At 31.9% G+C, this 26,096-nt stretch overlaps 3 protein-coding genes and 1 pseudogene across 3 annotated transcripts; 2 read left to right on the top strand and 2 right to left on the bottom strand.

Moving 5' to 3' along the window:
* Window positions 1-26: 26 nt before the first annotated feature.
* Window positions 27-1,500, bottom strand: LOC129316732 (protein PELOTA 1-like). Its single transcript, XM_054961123.1, has one exon. The coding sequence runs from the start codon at window positions 1,287-1,289 to the stop codon at window positions 195-197; it is 1,095 nt and encodes a 364-aa protein (XP_054817098.1). The 5' UTR covers window positions 1,290-1,500; the 3' UTR covers window positions 27-194.
* A 14,913-nt stretch (window positions 1,501-16,413) lies between these two features.
* Window positions 16,414-17,347, bottom strand: LOC129302116 (germin-like protein subfamily 3 member 2; annotated as a pseudogene).
* Window positions 17,331-18,327, top strand: LOC129307142 (uncharacterized). Its single transcript, XM_054948027.1, has 2 exons — window positions 17,331-17,617; window positions 17,727-18,327. The coding sequence occupies exons 1-2, from the start codon at window positions 17,440-17,442 to the stop codon at window positions 18,077-18,079; spliced, it is 531 nt and encodes a 176-aa protein (XP_054804002.1). The 5' UTR covers window positions 17,331-17,439; the 3' UTR covers window positions 18,080-18,327.
* A 331-nt stretch (window positions 18,328-18,658) lies between these two features.
* On the top strand, window positions 18,659-21,133 carry LOC129307133 (uncharacterized). The gene is made up of 3 exons (XM_054948017.1): window positions 18,659-19,042; window positions 20,151-20,478; window positions 20,595-21,133. The coding sequence occupies exons 1-3, from the start codon at window positions 18,759-18,761 to the stop codon at window positions 20,679-20,681; spliced, it is 699 nt and encodes a 232-aa protein (XP_054803992.1). The 5' UTR covers window positions 18,659-18,758; the 3' UTR covers window positions 20,682-21,133.
* The last annotated feature ends 4,963 nt before the right edge of the window (window positions 21,134-26,096 follow it).

The raw sequence follows: 26,096 nt of genomic DNA, 5'->3' as shown, positions 1-26,096 counted from the left end.
ATCGGGTGAACACGTCCATTAAAGCAGTACATTATTATTATTTTTTTAAATGGAAGCAAAGCAATTCATTAATGATTTAAGATTCAACGCATAAACAAGCGAGGATCATTATATGCACAAATGAAAGGAATAGCCATTCCTCTCCCTGATTAATAAGTAACACGATGAAATGATGTAGAAAGCCTTGTCAGAACTTAAACATCTACGTCATCAAGGTCAGGTAACGGAAACCTGAGAAGAGCGGCTACTCCGGTGAGCATGGCAAGCTGTTGTGCTGAGGCATGCAGGGAGGAATAAACTAGAACCTTGCCTCCCCCTTCTCTCACCGATTTAGCCAAGTTCGTATACTTCTGCCTCGTCTGAACATCTGAGCTTCTATGCAGATCGTCCGTGATCAGTAGCGTCTCAATTGCCATCATCTCCTGCGCAGCCTCCACATTCTTCGTACCATAACACGCCCGGCCCGAATTGCTGTCCAGCAAGTCCCACAACTCTCGGAAAGCTCGAATCTCCAACGCAACCTTGCTATCTTTTATCATATTCATCACCCCATTGTCGTGCAGAACCTCCTTCAGATCTCCCTTACATCCGGCCGCTACAATTCTCGACTTATTGTCCTCGATTGTCTTTATCTTCAATCTCTTGGCTTCTGAGAGCAGAAACCTCCGGAACTCGTCCTTCGTCGATCCAGCACTCGCTATCATTACGCTTTTAATGGTGTTGAAATCCACATACTTCACAAAGGCATTAAAGGTGTCCTGGAAAAACGCACTGCTGGCTGATTTCTTTCTGGTTTTCGAGGCTTCGATTTTAGAGCATAGTGTGGTTAGCCCATTCCCAACTAAATAAACCTCTGCCTGACCCTCCTGTATAAGAATCACGGCGAGGTCAGCGCCTGATGATTTCTCGGAGCTCTCGGATAGTGCTGCCACAGCGGTCGCATCCCAAATCTTTTTGGAGAGTTCGAAGCCTCTGTTCTTTTCGAGGGTCAACGTGTGGAATGAGCCGGCGGCGACGTACTGGCTAGCCTCGACGTTCCTGCCTTGAACGCGCACGGTGGAAGAATCTCTGTGGAAGTCGCGGCACTTGACTTTGACGGGGATGGTAAGCTTGACGCGTGAGGCGGTGTTCTTGGTGGACTCCAGGTGAACTTTGCGAGTCGTATCAGCGGTGACGACGTCTCCGTTGGCAATTAGGTTGTAAACCACCCATAAGTCGTCGGGTTCTTCCGGGATGATCTTGACCGTTCCCGGCTGGTTCAGAGCCAAGTTCTTGTCTAAAACCTTCATTGTTCTTTGCTGAAAGATGATATCTCGGGAGGGTATGGACTTCTCCCAATAAAACGAACCCGAGTGGATGCTTGTTTTCTACGGATTATTGATAATATGAGTTAAACAAAAGAGGGTCACAAGACTTATTTTAATTTTGCTGAAAAGGAATGTGCCTGATGTGAGCGGGAATCCTTATTTAACTTGGATTCTGTCCAGCCGGGTAAACCATTCCTTCTCTTGTTTACAAGCTGAGGTGATTGAATGCATTCACGGTCTTCTTTTTTATTTTTTTTTTAAAAGATAAAAGTTATCTTTACCCTTAAATTATGCACGAAAATTTTCAAATAATCTTAAACTTAACAATGAGTCTATTTTATCCTTTAATTATTAAGATTTTTAAATCTATTATCTTGTATAAACATCATATTTTATCTAGGCCTAATAAATAAATAAGATAATATCTATGGTAAAATAAAAAGATAAAATAATAAGAATGAAAGTAAAAAAAATTATAACAAGAAAATATAAAAAAAAGTTGGGTACAAAGATAATGAAAAAATACGATCAAGCTAGATCACAATATAATAATTGAAATAATCAAAATATAATATAATATTATGATTTGAAGCTTTTAAGATAATATAATAATCAGGATATAATAATAGGAAAGATAATAATTAATATCCAATCTCTGAATAGTAATAACAACAATATAAGAATATATAAAATATTAATATTAATCACAATAGAATTGAGATATTAGAAAAACTCTAGGTCTATGAATTTATATAAAGGAAAGTATAGGTAGAGCATAAGGGAGTTAGAGAGAATGAAAAAAGGAAAAAAAGAGAAGACAACAGAAGTCTCAATTGATTGAGTCTTATAGAGGTAAATCTATTTTTTTCTTAACCTATAGATATGCCTGTACACTAGTAGAAGATTTCAAAAAGTTAGGTTTTAAAGCTTTAAATCTTAAATAATTTAATGGTTATTGTTATAAGAAATATGAACCTACACATGTTGCTTTCCATCTGTTCTTGAATAATTCTCCAATTTTCATCTCATATTTTGTCTTCATGCGTGGTCTGATGTACGTTGGAGGAAATCATCATTTACTCTTGAGAAAATCACTTATTTAGCTTTTAGTTTTAATGTATAATATATTGTTCATTGTCTCATTTTATAGTTGACATTTTGCTTGTTCCCCTGTGATATGCGTGTATATTGATTAAATCTCTTGAAAATTTTTAGTATCGTATGTTACTTTGGGCCAATTGAATTTAGGAATAAATTATCAAAATGTGCATCTACAAAGCATTTTATATTTTTTTAATCGCGTGAGACTTTCAGAGCCCTCGCAAACTTATATCTTTTTAATTGCTTGAAACTTTTAAACTGTTTACAAATTTTATAAATTAATTAATTTATCTTATATAGTGATAAATTATTGTATGTAAAAAGTTTTGAAATTATCAGTTGCATGAGACTTTTAGAGTTCTCGCAGATTTATAAATCATATAACTTATCTTATACAGCGATATATTATTATAAGTACATTTTAAAACATTTTATTCTTAAGTAAAAAAAATATTTTCCTAAAAATAAATAAATAAAATAATTTTTTTGAAAGGTGAACATATGAAGCTTTCTTAAATCTTATTAAAATATTTTTCACAAAATTATCCCTCAAGATCTTGTCACAAATAAAGAAATAAAATATTTTCATAAATAAAAACTACAAACCAACATTAAAACTATTTTATAAAAAATTCATAATTAATATTTTTCCTAAAAAATGTCTAACCAAAAGACACGCATTTTTATTTCAAACTACATAAGCTTTGATCCCTTAAAAGAGTACATAGGCTCTAAAGTTTCATCCTAAGTTAAGTTCAACTCATAAATAAATAAAATTTTTCCTTTTTAATTTTCTTACTTTTTTATCTTATTTTTTATTAAGGATAATTAATATTTTTAAGGCCATTTAAATTTATATAGTTAACTTAAAGTAACCATTCACATGAGTGGGTGTTGTGGGGTGCCAACACCTTCCCTGCATATAATCGACTCTCTTATCCTTTTCTCTAAACGTAGACCATACAGTTAAAGAGCTTTTTAAAATTACTCTTTAAAATTTTAGTGGCGACTCTTAATATTTATTTTTTGTTCAATTTTTCTCTTTAAGAAATTTCAAATCGGGTGCAACACCTTGCCATTTGTATCGTCTGTTTTTTTGGTTAATGGGCCTACATTACTTTGCCCACGTTTGTCTCTGTGCCATATGTCATGATACATTTCATGTTTTTTTTTACAGCAATAAGGCTGTCAAATGATAGTTTCTGAGGTGAATTTTTAGCGCACCCCATTTCTTCATCCAATATCTAATTGAGGTTATTTAGATATTCGTAGAAGCTTTCTTTAAATTCTAACTAATGGCACTGATTTCGCATTTAAATTACTTTTTAATCAAAATTTAAATACTTATTTTTAAACTCACTTCTTCATACAATTAATCCACAAATTGGGTGTCCAAAATTCAATCCAAGTTTCAAAAGCGGTTATAAATTCATAGATCACACTCAATGAATTATACAGGACTTATGTAATACACCACAACAATCCATCACGCATGTATCACATTCTCACTACTCAATCCCTTGATCATAAAAAAAAAACATAAAGGGGAGTTGAATTGTCATAAATTGTCACAAAAGTTATCATAGCCATTTATCTACACATCTCTTTACTTATATTAGTATTTTGACACTATTCAAACTTTGCAACAACACATACAACTCAAGGCACAAAATATACATTTAATTCAATTTCAAAATTAGTGCAAAAAGTCAAAAATCACATTATATCTTAGTTGGCAAATATCAACCAAAATATGCATAATTAAAACTACAAGGCCTACTATTAAGATTTTAGCAAAATCCTATACCTTAAGTTGTTTCCCCTGATCCTGATCTGATGAGTTAGTCCTTATAATATTGAAGAAAGAGGGGGGAGACTCAGTAATTAGGGTTAATCTAGCTTATACAGATGCATGTTAATTAATTATAGATACATATCACAATTGTATTATTTTCATAAGATGATTTGCTTTTCAAAATATTACCACAACAACAATACTAACAAATATATGGCTAGGCATAAACAAATATCAATGATAAATATCAAGACACATATGGGTTCATAAAACTAACAACCATGTGCCCCTATCAAAATATGCTAGACCACAATAATAACAACCATGTGATCAGATATAATGTGTATGATCAATACCATTATTATACCCTTATGATATCTTTGACATGAAATTGGTGGCTATATAGTGGGCTATGTCCATGAACTTGAACTATCCAAGCCTTTTACTCCTGAAAAGCTGCTTGGTTAATGCTACTATACTTAGTTGTGAGTCACGATTTTTCCATTATTAACAACTATGAGGTGTCATAATTCTAAGCTAGCCTTCTTATCGATAGAGACTAGTTAAGTTTGAGTCCTTCAAAAAACAAGTAGGATAGTCCCTTTAAAATGATAGGACAATGACTACCCCATAATTTTAACGGTTGGTAGCCAGGCTAACTTTTGATTCTAATGATAAGTTGCTAATACCACATGGATTTATTACTACTCCTCTCTCTAGATGAACTCCTATCATAAATGATTATGCTATGCACATAACAACAACACATAGTATGCAATTCTTTTGGCATTAATCTCATCATATTATACACACCATTAACACAAACATAATCATGTTCAACACATATCTAACCTTAACATTTTCTTTTTCATATGCATCTGGATACATTTTCACTTTTACGTATGACAACAATCATACACACACATGCTTACAAATGCCAAACTCACCAATTTCATCATATCACATAAGTTTACACATTGCCACAATTTGAATCAAATATGGATTTACAAACATCACTTGTTTTGTAAACAATTATTTTCAAAATATAATTAATCAACAAATAAATGCATAAACTAATTTTTTTCCGGTTATCTCAAACCTTTGAGAGGTTAAAGGTTTGCCCTTTAATTACAAACACTTCTAAAGCTCTTTTTAAGCTAGAATGTAGCCAATGGTGATTAATGTATAGTTAACCACATTGATAGTCATTAATATCCTCATTAGGATAATTTTCCAATACTTCAACCTAACACTCCTAATTCACAAAATCACAACCTCTCACTTTTTAACATATCCATTAGATTTAATAGCTCCCTTTAACTCATGTTATCATTAATGAACCATTAAACCACCATTAATGGCATCAATCACTTTCAACCACTCTCATTTATGAAAAATTTTGGGTATTAATGGTACTCACACATTAAAAATGAGTAAAACCATAAATGTTAGATTTAAATAATCTAAACAACTTTTATTAACTCTATTTAAATCATAGAATTTAGAGCTATGGCTATTATAACTGAAAATCATCATTCCAATATAAACCCTAACTCAACTCTTCAAGAAAATGGAAGAAAATGCAACTTACAGCTATGGTCTCCCAAACAATATCCTTTATAGCTTGATCAACTTTTTGCCATGATTTTTGGGTGATAGGTATAATTGTCTTTGCCACCACCCTAATATAACTTATAAATTTTGCAAATTTAATGGTTTGTCCTTTCTTGGTCTACTACATTGCCAATTTTTTGCCTACAGCTCTTGTTTTTGTAACTTCTTCCATTATTGGCAGGCCTCGCTGGATATTGTTATATTCCTGCTCTAATTTTTTTTGTGATGACAGAGCATCAGTAAAAGTTATAGCAAGATCTGATGGAGGAATTTCAGTAGACTCAGAATTTAAAGCCATTTATCTGTAACATAAGAAATTCAAAAATTAATCAACCATAATTAGTTCAAACATTAATCAACTTAATTAATTTAAACATGAAATAAAAATGACACAATTAATTCAAAGGTTGCATGTTCAAGTTGCTTGTTTTCATTTCCTTGACTCTTGTTTTTAACCTTCCCCTCCTTGAAATATTTTCTTCTTATGCTGAAATAATTTACCCCTCTTTGAAATTCAAATATCTTCATTGTGATTATTTCTCATGTATAGAGCATCATCTGCAGTGTCGTTACTTTGATTTGATGTCCTTTTAAATAGGTCATCATCAACTGTTACATCTTCATTTATTTTTTTCGTGTAACAGAAGAATAGACCATCCCTTATTAGCAGAATTAAGGACATAGAAAACTTGTTTGGCTTGTTGTGCCAAGATGAAAGGCTCATCTTTATACCCTTCCTTATTCAAATTCACTTATATAAATTCAAATTTATAATTAAATTTCAAGCCATTTTTTCAATCAATCTACTTACACCTAAAGACCAAAACTTGAAAGGATATGTAATCTAAATTCTATATATGCTCAATTACACCAAAGTATGACATGTTTGCATAAATAGGATTTGTATTCTTAATACTGAAAATATGCATGGAATGAGCTACAAGATTTATACTGCTATTTTGCATTGTGATTTTATTGTCTTGCTTCCTTGTATAAAATTTATACCCATTAATAACATAAGCAGTGTAAGAAATGGCTTGTCTGCTTGGATCGTTAACGGACCATCTCAATTTTTCAAAAATTAAATTGAAATCAACATTTAACATTTGAAGAATGTGTTCCTTAAACCATCTTGTAAAAGTTTTATTGTATTCCCTGGAATACAAATTTCCAATCTATTGAGGTTATCCCTCCTAAGTTCAGCCATATGCTTATTTACATACTCTTCAACCGCGTTGTGTAATACATATAGGTGGGCTTACTCTCACTGTATACTTGAGATAGTAATGACTTTATTTTCTATTATCCCTTCTCCACCTATTCTACCCATATATCAAGACTTTAGAAGCCCAACATAGCTAACATGGCTTAAGTACTCAGCACAAAAGTCAATAGCCTCTTTACAAATATATCGTTTAACAATACAACCCTTTAATCGACTCTAATTTTTTACATAGCCTTTAAAAATCTTCATATAATGCTTAATAGAATACATCCATCTTAAATAAGTAGGCCTATATATTTAAACCTCTCTAACTAAATGAACGGTTAGGTGGATCATAATATCAAAGAATGGTGGTGAAAAATATATCTCAAGCTCACACAGTGTTAATACAATTTAGGCTTGCAACCTTGACAACTTATATGGGTTAATCACTCTACTACAAAAAAACTTAAAAAATAAACATAACTTAGTGATCGTCTTTCATACTTTAAGAGGTAAAATTGCACATATAACCACCGAAATGAAATATTTTATTAAAACATGGCAATCATGAGACTTTAACCCTTCAAATTTAGATCTTTCGTTGATACAAGATTTTTTATGTTTGAAGAGTAGCCCTTAGAAACTTGAACTGCATTAAGGAACTCACAAAATGTAATTTTCTCTTTCTCAAATAGTGTATGGGCTGCCGGGGGGAGAAAGGTATGGTTCTTCTTCTCTTGAGGTGCCAATTTTTCTCTTATTCCTAAAGAAACCATGTCTAACCTTGCCTTTGTGTCATCTTGTATTTTTCTAACACTTAGAGTAAAGTGTTAATAAGACTCTCACAAACATTTTTCTTAACATACATCATATCAAGAAAATGTTGAACATTCAAGGTGGTCTAATAAGGGAGTTAAAAAAAAATAGATCTCTTCTTCCATCCGCTTATCCTAAGGTGCCTTTCAAACTTTTTGTCAAACTTAATATCTAAATCCTTGATCTTCTCAAATAACTCATCACTTGTTAACGATAAAGGTGTCTTACCTTCTTCTAGATTTTCATTGAACACTTTACTTAACTATCAATAATGATATTCTTAGTGTAGAAACCTACAATGCACGAGGTAAACATTCTTCATCTCATATTGAAGCCTCATAAAATGTGTTCCCTTTTTGCACAAGTTTCCTTTTAATATTATACCCTGACATATTACCATAGGTAGGAAAGTCATTGATTGTATTGAAGAGTATAGCTCTTAAATTGAATCTTTCTTCCTCGTACCCATCATAAACCTCTACACTTGACTCCCACATGATCTTTAAGTCATCAATTAGAGGAGCCAAATATATGTCTATGTCATTCCCAGGTTGCTTGGGTCCCACATTTAGCATGGACAATAACATATACTTGTGCTTTATGCAAAGCCATGTAAGAAGGTTATAGATTACTAAAATAACTGGCCATGTGCTGTGATTACTACTTTAAAGCCTATGAAAATTCATCCCGTCGGTAAATAAAGTAAGGCGTAGATTCCTACTCTCTTCCCTAAATTCAGAATGCTCATAATTAATCTTTCTCCATTGTGGAGAACCAGTAAGATAATGAAGCATGTCATCTTTTATCCTTTCATCTACATGCCATATTAAGCTTTTTGCAACTTCTACACTGCTATACATGCTTTAAATCTAAACACGATTGAAAAATATCATAGTGCCTTTGCCAGACTTGATCTATTCTGCTTGTAATGTGAGGCATTACACTTCGAAAACTTGGTTAACGACACATATTCATTCTAAAATAAAAGGTAATCATTGGGGCATATGTGTATCTTTTCATAACTTATGCCAATTGATCATAGTACTTGTTTTGCATCATATGGTTAATAAGGAAGCGTATTTTTCTTAGGAAGTAATTCTACTTTTAAATACCCAATTAACTCGGTAAATCTCGCATCACTCCATCCATGTTTTGCCTTCATGTTGTACAAGTTTAACACTGCTGACAACTTTGATGTACTATAACCAGCGTACAATGGTGTCTCCACATCACTTTTAAATTTCTCAAACATTTTCGAACAATCATCGAGGTCCTCTTAAATTGCTTTGGCCATCTGTTCGAGACAATCTTCTTTAAGTGTATATATGTCAAAATTATCAGGAGATTATGCACAGCTTTCATTATTCTTCTTGCTATAACTAATATCATCCCTTATCTCACTATGCCTTATCCAACACTTGTAACTTTGATCCATCCTATTAATCAGTAAGTGTTCTTCACAAGTATTTGGACTAAACCGCTTCACAAGACCACATTTTAAACATAGGCAAAATATCTTAGTAAGGTCTTCCACATGCTTAACTGCAAACTTAATGAAATATGCCACCCCATCCTAATATTCCTTTGATAGACAATTGACAAACATCCATTTCTTATCCATAATTCCTAGAAAGATTAAGAGAAAAATATGATTAGTGACTTTGACTACTCTTAGATAATAGGAGAGTTAGATATAAGGATCAATCAGTCAATAAGTCACTAACCATATGTTTGCACATTCCCTCTTTAATCTTGTTTAAAACTCATAGTTACATTTTAATGCTAGCCAATGAAATAAATTTGGTAGCATAATGACTTAAAAAGAGAGTTTCTCAAGCTTTATGCCCTCTTTTTATTAAAAAATTTCATCATTCAAGTTCTCATATAACTTAATTATATTCAATCAAGTTACCCAACAATAATTGATGTAACATCCCAATTTAAATTTTAATAGTTAATTTAGGTTAATAGAAATTTTAAAAAAAATAATATTTAGAGGTAAGAAAATTAGTAGAAAATGATTATTAAATCTAATTTAGGATATAATTCTAAATTAAAAAAAATTTAAAAAAAATAAATTTATTAAAAAAATTAATTAAAAGAAATTATTAAATTATTATTATAAAAAAAAGGGGAAAAGGTCTGCCAAAAAAAAGGAAGAAGAAGAAGAAAACGAATTTGCTTTCGGCGCCGCATGAATAGTAAATATAAAATAATAATAAAAAAAAAGGGGAGAGAGAGAAGAAGAAATAATAAAAAAAATGTGTGAGACCCACTGACTTTTTATAAAACTCACCCGTTTCCTTTCATTTCTTCAATTCCTTTCCTGCGCGCGAGCTGAGGCGGAGAGAAGCGAGTTGTCGGTGCGAAATATCTAAATTTTTAAGGTAAGAATTTTTAATAGGATATTTAGGGTGTGATTTTAAGCTTTTCAAGACTAAGTAAGTGTTCTAAAAATTTTTCTTAGTCATCTTTCTTCTTTAGTTTCTGATTTTGTAGTGGTAGAAAATTTAAGATCTGGAAGAGGGATGAATTTATGTTGAATAAATATGGTTTTTGAGGTTGTTAGTAGTATAATAAATATTCTAGAGTATAAATTTATTGGTGATCTTTGAATTTGTGGCTTATGGATCAAATTTTAGACTAGATCTGAAAATATATGTTGATTTATTGAGGTTTAGATGATTATTTGGGATGAGAAATGAATTATTATGGCTATAGGATTATGATTCTAAGCTAGAGACTTAATTTTTAATTTTTGGATATTTTAGGTACGAATTTATGAAATAAAAAGAAAATTTTGATAATAAAAATTAGTTTAGAAGTTGATTTTTAGATTATTAATGTTTATTGATAATTAAAAGAGGAGTTAAAAATTATACTTAATAGTATTAACTATAGATTTGTATTAAGATTGAGATTAGGAATTATGTTATATTTTTAATTCTATTATTAGAATTATTTTATTAGTTTCAAAAATTGAAACTAATATTTATAAATAATATGTTATTTGTAGATTGTATTACTGGTGAAGATTGTGGTGAGAGAGAAATTTTAAGGAATAATTTATTGAAAAAGCCACAAGGTAACCATGCTTTTAATTTATGATTAGTGTTACTTCATGTTAATTGGGTGATTATTGAGAAAATTATAAATTTTATAATATTATATAATTGTGCAATATTATTATAAATTTATTTGATTATTGTGTGAGGTGTTGGGAGACTTGCTATTGTTGTTGTATTTATGTGCCACGTGGTATGCCCCTATTGGAGCTCAATAGGTGGTTTGTAAGGGCTCGGGCTAATCTACCTTTGGCCGGGTAATTTAGCACCGAGTGAGGGCTACGGCTCGAGGTTAATGGAGGGATATAAGGATGGTTGTTTGTGTGTATTGTAATATTTCATATATTTGTTGGAATTATATTATTTTTAATTCTCACTTAATAAGCACACACTTAACTGTTTGTGTACACTATCATAAATTGGCTTTGGTTACTGGGACTTTTGAGTCTCATTATGTGGTTAACAATTTTCAGGAGAAGAGCCACGAGTGACACGTGGAGGAGTCCCAGAGGCTTAGTGGTATAGATCCACTGTCTCTTTTGGGTATTTAATTTATGATTTATAATGTGTTATATTGGCAATATTAGGGCTTTTTTTGTTTATTGTCAATTATATGAATATATAAATGTAATCATGCCTTTCAAACTATTTCTATTTTTGGTACAATTTGGATGACTGTAATTTTAATATTTGGTTTACTTTGGATTGGTTAAAAGGGCATGATTATAAGGCCAAATAACTGGCTTGTGTTGATAATTGACTAAATTGCTTATTTTACTTGTTGGGAGTATAAGGATGGACAAATGTGATTTAGTTTACTTATTGGGAGTATAAGGATGGACAAATGTGATTTAGCCTAATGGCATGTGGGAGGTAAAAATTTATCTGAAATATTATAGTGTGTGAGTTGAAGCCAATTATAAAATATTTTATATCGAAATTATTTATATAAAAATGTGTTGGGTGTCTGTAACCCAACTATGGTTGAGTTAAACTATTTAAAAAAAAAATTTGGTGTGTTACAATTGATACAAAAATTTTATCCTGAAAAATTTGGCAACATAATGACTTAAAAAAGAGAGTTTCCTAAGTTTTGAACCCTCTCTTCATTTAAAAATTTTATCATTCACAAGTTCTCATATAATACTTATTCCCAATTAAATTATCCACAACAACAATTAATACAAAAATTTCATGTTAAAAATCCAATATAACTCAATCATACCTAATCAAGTTATCCAACAACAAAATTATCACCATCACCACAATAAGGGAAGTAAAATTTCAACAAATTCATATAATGACCAACACTAAAATAATTATCATATAATCCAATCCTAAATTTAATTTCATAACTAACAAAGAACCAAAAAACAAAGGCTAGATACATCCAGTCACAAGATCATAGTTCGAATGAACAAAAATTTTATATTCCAATCGTTAATTTCAATTAACTCCCTAATTACAATCAATTGACAAAATGCCATAAGGAAGAAGGATAGGCCAACTTACTTAAGAGAGGAAGAGCACTAGGATGAAAAAGAAGAGTAGGGGGAGGAGGAGAGAAGATAATCTGTATTTTACACTGTTGAAAAGCAAGGAGAAAATTTCAAGTCAGATTTACCCTAAATACTAAACCCAAAAATGAATTAAGCATATGAAAGAGAAATTAAACTTACACATGGAGGATAAAGAATGAACCCAAAACGCTGAAAATAAAGTCTTGGATAAACAAACACATAAACCCTAGAAAATGAAACTTATGAGCAAAACCCAAGAAGAATCGAGTGTAAATATGTGTTTTTAGGTAGTTTTTGTGATGAAAAATGATTTTTGAACAGTCTAGGAGTGTTTCTGAAAATGTTTGAGTTGCAGAAATGTAAAAATGAAAGGTTCTGAAGCATAAATTTAAAACAAAATACTTGACAGTTATTATAGTCAAGTATCTCTTAGTTGACACTTGTCACTAAACAACTATCAAATAAAAGGCAGACATGTTTGATGGTTCTTAATAATCAAGTATCATGTAATTAATTTTTTTAATTTTTCTATTTAAATTATATATTTGATGCTTTTTTACAAATAACTATCAAGTATATTAAAATATACTTGATGGTTATATGTAAACAAGTGTCAAATATATTTATAAAAAAACTAATCTAAGATGAAGATATATTTAACGGTTATGACAATATAACTATTAAATATATACTAAATGCTTGACGATTGTTTCAAAACAATCGTCAAGTATTTAGTGCCTTTTTTATTTGTCGTTTTACACTTATAATTGTCAAATACAATTGGTCATATTTAGCTTATTCTATTATAGTGCTTTTTGACGTCTGGGTGACCTGACTTCACTTCGGACTTAAATCTAAAGTTAAAACCACAATAAAAAAACTTTGGTTAGACCTCTCTAGCCAAACATCACAATAATTCACACTTAACCTCATTAAATTTAACTTAATCTTGGTTAATTTCCCCAGGATGTTACATGTTTCCTTGACTCTTTACTCATCCCCTTGTATTTCTTATAACTAAGCATGTTTGATTTAATGAAATGTTTCATCATTCGTCATGGTGGTGCTAGGCATGTCTACCATGGCGAATAGCTTAATTGGTTCACATGAAATTTTAGGCCTCCAATTAGGCCTAGTTGGCCTAATTAACGTCCTTACTCAATTTCAAAGCTATCCAAACATCCCAATAGAACCATTAGTAATTCAAAGACGTGATTAACTTGATTAGTCCACTAATTTACTAGTTCACCCTTAATTATTTTAAAATTTTAACATTAAAAAATTGGGATACTACAATGTTGAACCCCGGATTATGGCTTAGGACGTGCGAACCAATGACTGGATTAGGGTTTTTCAAGGTAAGATTGTAGACTCCAGACCTCAACACTTTGACATTAACTGTACCCTTTTTCCCTTAGTTTCTTTCTTATTACTAGGGATTGGATCTAATTTGGTTGATTATTCTAAGAGTGTTAGTTTGGAAGGGATTTATTAGAGCTATTTCTTTATTGGTTTCTCATTATCTTTTCTGGTACACAATTATGATTAAGTCATGTGGAGTCATTCTTTTTTGCACTACTGGGTAGATATATGTTATGCTCTAGTTGTTGAGAGTGTTGATTTTAAGAGATAAGAGGGCCTTGATTCATTTTTTTAACCTGAGATCTTCATCTATTTGCCTACGATATTTTGTTTTTCATATAGTCATGTTTTAGCATGCTTATTTAGATTGATTGGGGGCAAAGTAAAAAATGATTTGAGATAGGTTCCCCCTAGTAGTATGATGTTTAATTCTATTTTGGTTGTGGATATATTTTTGGAGGTGGAGGAGTCTGGTAATTGTCTCTTGTTGCAAGCTATTTTTAGGGTTATATTATGCTTAAAGGTGATCAGCTTGGTTCTAGGAGATGTGTTTATTCTTAGTAAAGCGCAGCTAGATAGCTTCTAAAGGGATGTGCTCATTTGATAAGGTGTTTAAACCCCCCATCCCTACTCACTTTCTTCCTAGCAACTAGTTCTAGTTTAGTTAGGATTATTGTTTATCAGAATAATTTACTCTCTAGCTTCCTTTTGTTTTTGTTTTGTTTGGATTTCCTTGTTTTAGTTGGTTTCTTTTTTTTTTATTGTTTGGTTTGTAATGTTTAGACTTGGTTCTTAGGATAGCAGTTTTGCTTTTGGTAAAAAAATATATTATTAATTAGTTATTTTTAAATTTTATGATATCTTCATTGATTTTATTTTATAAAAATAATTTATTATTTACTTACTTTAAAATTTCATGATATCATCATGCATCTCATATTTTTTTATAATATTCTCATTTATTGCATCAAATTATTTTTAGAAATTACTTAAAATAGCTAATCATAATAGTTACAAATATACTTTTTTTATATTATGATTATTTTTAAAAATTTAAACAAACATCATAAAAATTTGTACAATAATTTTTTTTTCAAAAAATAAGTTGAAACAATCAAACAGATGTGCATATTAGATTACATATGGTATGTAGGATTATATCAACCAATGCAATGCCTTCCCTATTTTATCCATATTCCATTCTTTGTTATGTTTTAAGTTGGGTTTGATAGAGCTGATATTGAATTGGTGCATGGGCTTTATTTCATCTCTTGACTTTTTTTTTAATAAAAGTCACTTTTTTCTTGCCCAAGAAAAAAATATTTTAGATTTTATTTATTTTTTAAGGAAAATAATAATAAAATATCTTTAAAATATGCATATGATTAATAAGCATCATGAAATGTGATAAGTATTTTCTAATCTTTAGGAACTTGTTTGGCATTTTTATTTTTTCTGGAACAACATATTTACCCCTTAATTTAAAATTTAAAATAAAAAATAATGCCTTCAACAAGCAAAGCATCATCTATGTGGTAGAAGCAACTTCTGGTCTTTTGCTTTGTCCCCCTTAAGGCTGGGGGGGCTACCATCTAAAATTGAATAGATTATAATATTTTTAAGAAGCACAAATACTTGAAAAATTGAAACTTATTCTATCATATTCACTAAAGCTGTATAAAAGTCCTTCAATCTAGTGCGCTCCAGTTAACTCGAGACAAATTTGATCCTATCTAATCCAAATAAAAATTGGTCTTTCAGGATCAAAAAGACCAAACTCTTTATTCGGGTTGGATTGGACAAGAGATCGAACATTTGGACCACTTGATCCGGTCTGATCTTATAAATTTATTTAATATAATTATAATTAATTTATTAATTATTATTACAATAAGTTAATTTATAATAATAATTAGTATTTTTTGTGTTTTATACTTGTGAAGTCATGAATACTGAATAAAATTTTAGTATTGACTAACCTCAGTTTTCTCCTTTTATTGATGAAATTTGTTATTAACTTGGTATAATGGACTTTAAATATGTTGAAGGTTGTTTAATTTGAATAATTTGTGTTATAATTGAAATATTTTTTTTGTTATTGGAGATTGTTATGAATTTATAATTATTATTGTTGTGATAAATTTTATATGACTATGAGTAATTTTATTATGTTAATTAAATTTATTATGTTAAAATAAATTGCTACTCTTATGGATGAAAAAGAAAAAGAAAGTGAAATGCTAGATAAGATCGGGACTAATGTCCTAGTTTTACTAAATTAATCTGATCCTATTTAGCTTTGAGTTATATTAAAATTAGAGCAAACCACATGCTACTTACTTAATTTTTTTTATAAAAAGGACTAAATTTTAAGTTAGGTTAAAATACTATCAGGTCAGTACTCTGTAGAGCCCTAATATTCACACAACACTTACACGATTATTTTTGCATTCAAATACACATTATTGTATTGGGGTTCTTGTATTGTGAATATTGGTGCATGACACGGCAAGTTATCTAGAAGAAAACCTTTTCTCAACTTGTAAAGCTCGACAGGGCTCAGTCGAAAATCCTTCTCCAGACTCTCCACCTTGATCCCAGATCCAAAAATTGCATTAGGGATATTCTACAACCCAAAATTCTGGCTATCGAAGCTACCCAAAAGAGCTGCCGGTAAATCGCCAAATATGGAAATGAACCAAACTCTCTGGGAACACCATGACCTCTCCTTTTCTCAATTATTTTCGCAAAAATCTTATTATACTGGTGTCATGAATCCAAAATAAACCTTACCTTCTAACACATACGCTATTTCCATCGCTTTAGGATGGAAGCAAGGCACATTAACACCTCTAACGTCGAAATCAACGCGCACGAATGACATTCCGAGAGTGTTGAGACCTGGAAAGAGCTTACAGTTGACAGGCGTGGTAGAAAACCTAGACTTCTTGAGGTTTCCCGGAAATTTTACCCAGAAAAATGTGAAGTCATGGACTGTGGCTAAGGATGCGTTTTTGCGGGAGGGGTTTGGATGGTGACGCGGATATGTCGATATCTATGACGGGATCTGGATTAGATCCAAAAGCAACAATGGCTTAAAGCAAGAAAAGAAGCAACAATCTGCAATCTTCATTGTTACTGTCAGAAATTTGAAGACGATCTGTAATAACTAGTTGGAGCTGTGATTTGGAAGGAGAAGAATGATTGGGTCTGACAAGTTTTTTATTTTATGTAAAGATAAAATATTCTTTTCACATTAAAATAAATTAACAAGCAAGTTTTTAAAGACTTACAAAATAATTATCATGGTATTTAACTATCATTTGAGTATTTCAAAAGTATTTTATTGAAATTTTGTCAACTTTTTTTTCGTTTTGGGGGGGGGGGTGGGGGGAGCTTTTCTAATGTGGCCGTTAGTTAGCTAAGCTGGGTGCGAGCTCCAATTCTGTGATATAGTTGAATTGATGCGTCAGCAAGCTAACGATAAAGAATTGAATGATGGTTGGCACGTCAATAGGCAAACAGTGGTGCTCTCCCACTTCTATTCCTAATTCAAACATGAGTCCTATATAAATGCATCGGCCCCTTCAGTAGCTTCAGGCTTCAGCTATCCTCCTGTGCAAACTGAAGGAGCGAGGGAGAAAGAGACAAGATGATGAAACTCGCAGTGGCATTGATGATTGCAGCATCAGTATTAGTGAGTTACACCACTCACATTGTCTTGGCTTCAGATGAAGCAAATGGAATCATCCACGTTGCTGGCAAAGTACTGTGCCAGGACTGCTCTCAGGGCTGGAACGAATGGATTCATGGATCCGACCCGATCAAAGGTACGTCACTTTTTGCGACAAAGTATTCATATTTGTGAAAATTTCATTTCCATATTCCCCTGTCGATTTTCACTTTACAAGCTATGAGCTAGCTATATACTTTACGCAGGAAGTAAGGTGTCGTTGACGTGCCTGGACAGAAGAAGCAGGGTGATATACTATACAAGCGACACAACAGATGAAACAGGGCAATTTGATTTGACAGTGAAAAGGTATTTGTACGGAAAGAAGTTGGATACGAAGCTATGCTCGGCGAGATTGGTGTCGTCCCCTGACTATGCATGCAACATTCTCACTGATTTTGGTCGTGGAAGGTCTGGACTCAAGCTCACTAATCCCACTTCCATCTATCGCGATGTCGTCAAATTTGTGCTCCAACCCTTCTACTTCACCACTCCTATGTGTGATAAACCCGACACTAATTCTGATTCCGATGATGACGCCGAACAATCTCATTACTAATGTTTCCTTTTCGAGGCTTCCTCTTTCTTTCTTTCTTTCTTTGACTATAAAAGAATTCCATTCTCCTTGTTTTGCATTTATATTTCCAGAAATTGTAATATCATCTTATGGTTTGATGAGAACATTAAGTTAGACGCAGTCCTTGCGGCCTGCAGGTACAATTTTGAACATCTTATTTCACAGACGTCTATCTATCCCTCCGTTCTTAAGGAATGATAATTTTTTAGGCATGTTTCCATTCTTGAAAAGTCCATCTCTAATTACAACAGACCTTACAAAACAGTACCAGGAGCGACCGCAAAAAATTTTAAGGCATTGTACCGATCCTATAGACAAAGTTCTTTAGCAAAATATGAAAGTACCAAACAAGCCCGCTTTGGCTTTAGGAGTTAGGCCTAAAATCCTCTGGAGATTCGTGTATGAGTCTGTACGGAAAACAAAAAATTTCCACAAGGAAAAAAATATGTTGGCTCCACAAGCCTCTCGAGCTTCCAATATAAGAAAGGCAGCTGTTTGAGGCGAGGGTGAAATGGCGAGTTTCTAAGTGTCCACGTGGAAACAGGGTAGCCGCCAAAACTGCTATCGAGAGGAGCACCGAAAGTTTTCCTGATTGAAAGGTTTTCATTGGCGGCGGACCCAACTGATTGGAGGACTCGAGATCCCTGGAAGCCATTAGGACATGGCGACCTGCTTTCGGAGATCGAAGAAATTGCGCTCTCTGTTGCAGCGATCGGCCGTGGATGACGCCTCTCCGTTAATATTAGTGGGGGGCCCTTCCCTATCCGGTAATAGATGCGCTTCGTCTTTTTCCTCTTCCTCCGCATCGCCTTCGCCCACGTCGTCATCGTCCAGTAAATCTCCGAAGGTGGTGAAGAAGTTTGTTGATCGTCTTTCAGCTGTCATTGACGCTGTCAACGATCGCAAACTACCTCCTGAACTTCGAGGTCAGCGCAACAATGTCAGGTAGTCTAGGATTATTGCACAGTTTTAGTAGAATGATTTGTTCTTAAAATCTAATTATTAAAGTAACGATGGTTTGAAGGGGAGTTGATTGGTTTCGATTTTGTCTAATCACAAGGTTTATTTGTTTTTCGTTGTTAATTTCTTTGCAGTTTTATTCATTCTTCCTCTTCCTCTTCCTCTTTTTATATAGGGATTTATAATTTCTTATTAGTAGATTAGTGGCCTTATCATTTATGTCATTAACTCAACGCAGAGTGCCTTGGCTGATTAAAAATGTTGCATTAGTGGTTATTCCTACCCGTTGCATTGACTGCTTTACTCTATCATCTTTAAATTTCATTGGACTATGAGCTTGTGCGTTTTCATATAATTCTAGGTTCTCGCTGCTGAACGGACATTTCATGTTCTTTTTTGGCCATTTAGGATGTTAATTTGTATAGATGAAGGATAAGAAGGGGTGGCTTGAAGCTTGTGGGAAGTAGTTGGACCCTGTAATTTCATGCAAGACCAACTATATGCTTTTTTGGGTCATGCTTTTCTTTTATATCTTGTTTCAAGGATTCCTTTGGTCATAGTTACTGATATTTCTACGCTCACTTGATGTTTTAAGCTTTTCTTGGCCTTCCTCTATTTCATGCTTCCTGGTTCTGCAATTGGTGAATTTAATAGATTGCAATAAAGCACTCCCTGTTCCCATTTATAAAGCACATTCTAAAAAATTTACTTGGTTTTTAGAATTTACTTGGTTTCGTTTATAAGTCATAGTACAGCTTTTTAGGTAATATTCAAAATGTATTTTTAAAATTACTCTTCATGAGAAAGAAAAAATAACATGACATTACTTTTTAAATTTGTTTCATATGGGTATATTTAAAATTTTACACAATTTTATTTCTTATACTTTTTTTTTTTTGCACTGATATTGATGAGAGTGATAGAAATAACTTATAAAGAATACGGGAGGAGTAATAGAAGAGCATAAGGGGAAGAAAAACTGGGGACTCTTTCTTATGCCAATAAAGCAAGTACTCTTGAAATTGTATAGTGGATTACTTTGTGTATACTTTCTCCTCATCTTCCGCTTAAACCTTCGTTAATCATTGGACAGATCAGAAACTGATATTATCAACGTTGTTGAGCAAAGAATATGGCATTCCATGGAAGAAGGACAATTTGAAAACTTACCGGGGAAAGGCAAGCCGCTTAAGCTAGACATGAATCCTCATGCAGATCCAGCTGAAGATACCTTGTACAGAATCCTATCCAAAAATGGTTGTGCGCCGGAGTGGGTTGAGCTTAACAAAGAAATAAGAATTAACATATCTGAATGGAGAGTGGCATTGAAAAAATCTTGGATAAATAAGTGCAGTGATAATCTTAAGTGGTTAGAAAGTTCTGAAGCTTTGAAAACGCAATTACGAGACATCAATAATAAGGTGAGTGGTGATTTTCCTCTAAAAGCTTTGATGATCAATGCCTGCTTATTTGGAGTTTTATATTCTGGTTTTGATAAGTGCGATGCACATTTAATAAATTTTACATCTTTCTGCAGGTTTTTCGATATAATCTCATCGTCCCTTTTGGTAGGCAAATGTTTGGCCTTAACTGGGAGAAAGAGCTTGGGCGTTTAGAAGAATAAGGACTCCTAATATTTTTAGTTTAATGTTAAGCCTTAGGCAAGTTGATTGATTGGGAGAATCAAATTTTGTTCAATCTTGTAGGACTGTCATGCCGAGTAAACTATCAATTGAATCAACCAAGTGAAATATCAGTTGCCTAGCTCAAACAATGGTTAATTCCTTTCCTTGGCACGGCTTGGGTCGGATGTGGAAAGAAAAACGTCTGAGAACGATACTTCTGTTATGGCTGTGTCTGTAGGGCTGCGGTTTGGATGTGTACTTGTAAAATAAAGGGACACAAAATTTAGGAAGAATGTGTAACAAAAACATTCTACTAGCTGTTACGCTGTTAAATTATGCCTTACTGGTTCTTGGTTAAGCAAACATTCTACCAGTTGTTACGCTGTTAAATTATACCTTACTAGTTCTTGGTTAAGCAAACAGGTTAATTGTTGAATGATTTTATTGTGTGCGCGTGCGGACTTCGTTTACATTTTAGTGCGATTTTTATTACTATTTTTTTCATGTGCGATTTTACTGTTAACGATGTGATCAAATAAGATGTCCAGTTCACTGCATAACTCCTTAGTCCCCTCATCTGGCTGTATGGACTATGGACATTGAATGCCCATCAAACGTTAACCTGCCAGAGGAGGGTCAGAAGACGAGGAAGAGTTTCTTATTCAGCTTACCTGTCGAATTACCTGCACTGGCGGGAGCTGATTTCTTTCTCTCAGTGGAGGACTCTTGATACTTGATATGTCGGTCAGTGTAACTTAATGATGTCATGGTGTCATCACATGCGCAATCAACTTTTGTTCTACTGTTAATTTGTCCATCAATACCTTGTTAGCTTCAGCTTTGTTGATCATTGAATCACGCAAGGGATTGAAGTGAGGACTGAGGAGTATAAACAAAATTCCTATTTTAACTTAGTCCAGCCTTTTGGTGAATAAACAATGATCTTGTTAGTCTTCACTGTTGGATATATCGTACAACGCGCCAAGAACTTGAACCAAGGACGATGGGATGAGCAGGTGTTTTCTAGGAATATAAAATGAAGGGTTACCCATACGTATTAGGAATTTAGGGTACAACCTTATGCTTTTGAGCTAGGGAAGTACATCCAAGGCTATCAGATTGTAATGTCCAAGGGGTCGTACAGCATCCCCGCACCAAAAAAAAAAAAAAAATCCAATCGATTCTGAAACCGCTTGCTTGAAGATGATAGTAGAATGTAGGCAACCTTATTTCTCAGGGAAGCGGTACTTTCTAAAATATATGATTTAATGGTTGAATTAAACGGAGAAATCGAATCTTAAAAGTAGAAAAGAACACTGTATTGTATAAGTTTTTATTTCAATGAGAAATTATATAAATTTTAAAACTAGAAGGAACGCATGGAAGTTAATGTATTTTAATTTAAAAATTATACTCTTTGCAGACCATAATGTAAAACATTTTTTAGAAACCTTGTCTGATTCAAAATATAGGATATTAAATAATTTTTATATTTATTTTTTTAACTATACCTCTACTTTATTTATTACTTTTTTTAAAAAAAAATCATGTACTGAAATTTTAATTTAAACTATGTACATAGAGTATTTAATGAGAATATAAATGAAAAGATGTTAATATTTTTTAAAATTTAAAATTTTAACAACACTATTCGTAAACCGTAAATTAGTTAACTATAACTTGTATTGTAGTTTGGAGAACTATTATTTTTGTGTCAATCAATATTAACATCAGTCAATTAGGTCTCTATATGAAAACAAGATATAAAATTTACAAAAATACTGAGCTACGGATAAATTGTAAATAATATAACTCATTTCTTTATATTTTATAAAATAAATTGGGTCTACCATGATACCATCTAACCAATACAGTGTAAAAACTTCAAAAAAGGGTAAAGTAAAAATTTATTATAATAGACTAATATTTGAATCAACACATATTTCTTGGAGGCTAAAAAAATCTTAACCAAATAATACTCCACGGATTAAACCATTTCACAAGACCTTTCTTCGGAGATCTTTTTCTTTAAATGGTTGGACTATGAAATTAGTTCAAGACTCAAGCAAGGCAATTATATCTATAAACTTGGCTCATATTTGTAATTGAAAAGGTACTTTTGCCGTGAACCTTAGTGGAGGACCAATTATGGTTTTTGCGTATATATGGATGGAACAAGAATTATCTAAATTGGGATAATTGATTAGCAATCTCACGCCATTTCCTCTTCTTTCCCTTTAAATGGTAATTATCGTCGAATCAATCACTGGCTCATGAACGGCAACTCGTGAAATATGTAATATAATTCAACTGGCCCATTATAATACACAAGAGAGGCTAACTTTTACAAGACGGATGATCTCAGCATGCACTTTCACGAATTAATTATTTGCAATCACTAAAATATGATTAAAACTAATTAATTACTTTTAAATGCCAAGTGGAACTGTGCTTCACCAAGTGCAAGTTTTTAGGTTTTTATTTGGACAAGTATGTGCCCCTTTGGATGCAGAGTTGGAATCGATTAATTGAACAAAACCATGGTTTTGCTTAAAAAAATCCAAACACCTCCATTGTCTCATAATAAATTATTGGAAGCCAAACTTCGTTTTTCTTTCAGCTGTTTTGGATAGCTTATCAATTTCAATTTTATTGCTACTCTCATTTATTATTTGTTAAAAATGTCAGTTGTCCAAATGTACTCTTGTCTCTGGATGTACTTGTGTCTCGCTTTTCGTTGTTTATATTCTTAGTATCTAGCTGGCTTCTTTACAGTTAATCTCTGAATTCAGTAGCCTATAAATTAAACTTTCAAGTGGCTTCTTTATATCTCCAATTAAATTCTTACTTAAAAAAAATCCCATAACTTTTCAATTAAAATAAATTGGAATGACACATTTGTTAATTAACTGCCATGAAAGAAAATCTATTTTCTTTACATAAATTAAGCATAATAAATTTAAGAGCTATATCTTTCTCTTTTATTAAATTTATTTGAATTTAGATATATTAATTTGTTTTTTACATACAATAAATTATTCAAATTATGACAGAATATATATTGGTAAAAAAAAAGACGTAATATAATTTAATGGTTAAAGAGTACTTTTTTTATACTAGCCAAAATGTAGATCTTCTAATTTTATATAAGTTTTTAATCTAGTCTTTTAATTTTAAAAATTATATTTTCAATTCTCTTGTTCTAACATTGTTACTTTTAAATATTTATTTTTTATGTCAATTATTATTATTTTAAAAAAATTAAAGGAAGAAAGATGGTTAGGTCCAAAAGTAGTGAATTAATGACAGTTAGATCCTCAATAAAATTTTCTACAAAATAAATTATAAATATTAATAAAAAAAAATTATAAATAAAAATTTCTTTTACAATATAAGAGTTACATTTGATACTTGAATATTTATTTACAACTGAAATTTCTAGATTTTCTATTATCTAGATCAATATTTTTAATTTATTTTTTTTTAAATTTTATTAAGGACTTAACTGTCATTTTTTCAGTCATGGGGAGAATGCCAATTAGGTCCCAAAGAAGTGAATTAATAACAATTAGGTCATTGATAAAAAAATTTTACAAAATAAATTATAAATATTAATTAAAATAATTATAAGAAAAAAAATTTTACAATCTAAAAGTTATATTTGATACTTAAATATTTATTTACATTTGAAACTCCTAAATTTTTTATCATCTGGATCGATATTTTTAACTTATTTTTTAAAAAAATTTATTGAAAATTTAAATATCATTAATTCAATATTATGAGACCCAACTTTCATCCTCCCAAAGTCATGGGCTCTAGTATTACTATGACCAATCACCACTCGCGGTAATGTACCTTGATGATTTTTTTTTTAAAGAAGATGTAAATGTATTTTAGTAACTATTTTTCAAAGTTTATTTAAAAAAATTCAAACTTTAAAATAAAATGAAGATTTTAAGCAACCTGAGTGTAGAATTGCCTCTTTCAAGTAATTCCTGGGAGTAATTTCCCTAAGATATATAAACCGCCGAATAAACCTTAATCCCAACAAAGCTACAACATTTAAAACACAAAAAAAAAAAGTGTTATACAATGAGCATTATTGCAGTCCCTACAACACTCTAAGCAATATAATATTATGAAAATACGCGTTTTAAAAATGAATAAAATTAGGATGACAAAGAAACAAAGAGGGGGGGTTAGAAGAATGTCGCTGTCTTGTCCTCAATATATGTGTGTGTAAATACAAATATATAATCAACCAAGAAACTTTAAATTTACAGTAGTGTGAATCTTGTTATAAGAATATATATTCAAAACATTTTGGATGGGTTCTCAAATATTTTGTCGTGAAGTGGAGGAGGCTGAGGCCAATGCCTTTTGAAAAGGTGAAAGAGGCAATGCTTTAATTTTATATTAATAATTGCGAAAGGATCAACATTATCTTGCGCTTGAAAAAGTGATTTGTAGAACTGGAAGCATGCGATGCACCTTGCATGTATCCTGGGGATTTATCCAATTATTATAAGTTTATTACACCTTAAATCATAAGGAAACTGCATGCAGCTGATTATATATATATATATATATATATATTGGTATAGTTTTCTTTTCCCTATTCCCTCGTTGCCAGCCTTGCTCTCTACATAAAGTGCTCAACTTTCTTATTAATTAGTATAACGTTCTGATTTGCCAGGCTAGATATGGTTTGTGCATGTGTGGGCGTGTGTGGGTGTATAATACAGCGCTTTGGCTTTCACTTTTCCTTGTTCCTTTGCCAAGATGATGAAGCTTCAAAATTAACGATATAATTATGCACCTGACTACTACTTTGTGGTTCATTTTTTATGGTCATCACTCAGAACAAAGATATGTACTTAATTAACTGCACTAATTCACACAGTTAATTATTTCTCTGTTAATGTATGGGATTGGCTTTCTAAAACCTGACACTGAAATGATTAAGAACACTGATTAAGTAAGGCATGTTGTCTTGACGGTGATCATGCGGTCATTGATCGGTTTTAGCAGTGTGAGAATGAGATCATTCTGATGGAACCACTTTTTCTTTGTTTGGCTTAATTGGATACTACGTTTTAATATATACCGCATGATTCGCATTCTTATCATGCAATCAAACTATATATACTTTTCTTTTCTGTTAATTTTTACTTTTTGACTCTCGTAACTATGGTTTCGGGTCTGCAAAAAAAATCCCTCAATTTAAGTCTTTTTCCTTCTCATCATGCATATCATCTTTTCGCTTTCTTGTTTTACAATCACTGATATTAGTAAAAAGTCGCCGTTATCTTCTCCTTTGATTCCCCCCTTTTCCTTCCTTTTTAATGTTTTTGTTTACCTTTCATTCAAGCAGCGTACGAGTGCGAAACAATCAAACTATGTAGCTCGTG

This window comes from Prosopis cineraria, unplaced genomic scaffold, assembly GCF_029017545.1.
Source record: "Prosopis cineraria cultivar Desert tree isolate PC_DT_omini unplaced genomic scaffold, ASM2901754v1 PC1, whole genome shotgun sequence".
Classification (NCBI taxonomy): domain Eukaryota; kingdom Viridiplantae; phylum Streptophyta; class Magnoliopsida; order Fabales; family Fabaceae; genus Prosopis; species Prosopis cineraria.
The sequence above is the reverse complement of the archived record's forward strand: the minus strand, read 5'-3'. Positions and strand labels throughout refer to the sequence as shown.

Bases quoted from the DNA above. Each gene is read 5' to 3' on its own strand.
- LOC129307133 (XM_054948017.1), top strand. From the start codon at position 18,759: ATGGCGACCTGCTTTCGGAGATCGAAGAAATTGCGCTCTCTGTTGCAG. The intron at 19,043-20,150 runs GTAGTCTAGGAT...ATCATTGGACAG, and splicing joins GGTCAGCGCAACAATGTCAG to ATCAGAAACTGATATTATCA. The intron at 20,479-20,594 runs GTGAGTGGTGAT...ATCTTTCTGCAG, and splicing joins TACGAGACATCAATAATAAG to GTTTTTCGATATAATCTCAT.
- LOC129307142 (XM_054948027.1), top strand. From the start codon at position 17,440: ATGATGAAACTCGCAGTGGCATTGATGATTGCAGCATCAGTATTAGTG. The intron at 17,618-17,726 runs GTACGTCACTTT...TACTTTACGCAG, and splicing joins TGGATCCGACCCGATCAAAG to GAAGTAAGGTGTCGTTGACG.
- LOC129316732 (XM_054961123.1), bottom strand. From the start codon at position 1,289: ATGAAGGTTTTAGACAAGAACTTGGCTCTGAACCAGCCGGGAACGGTC.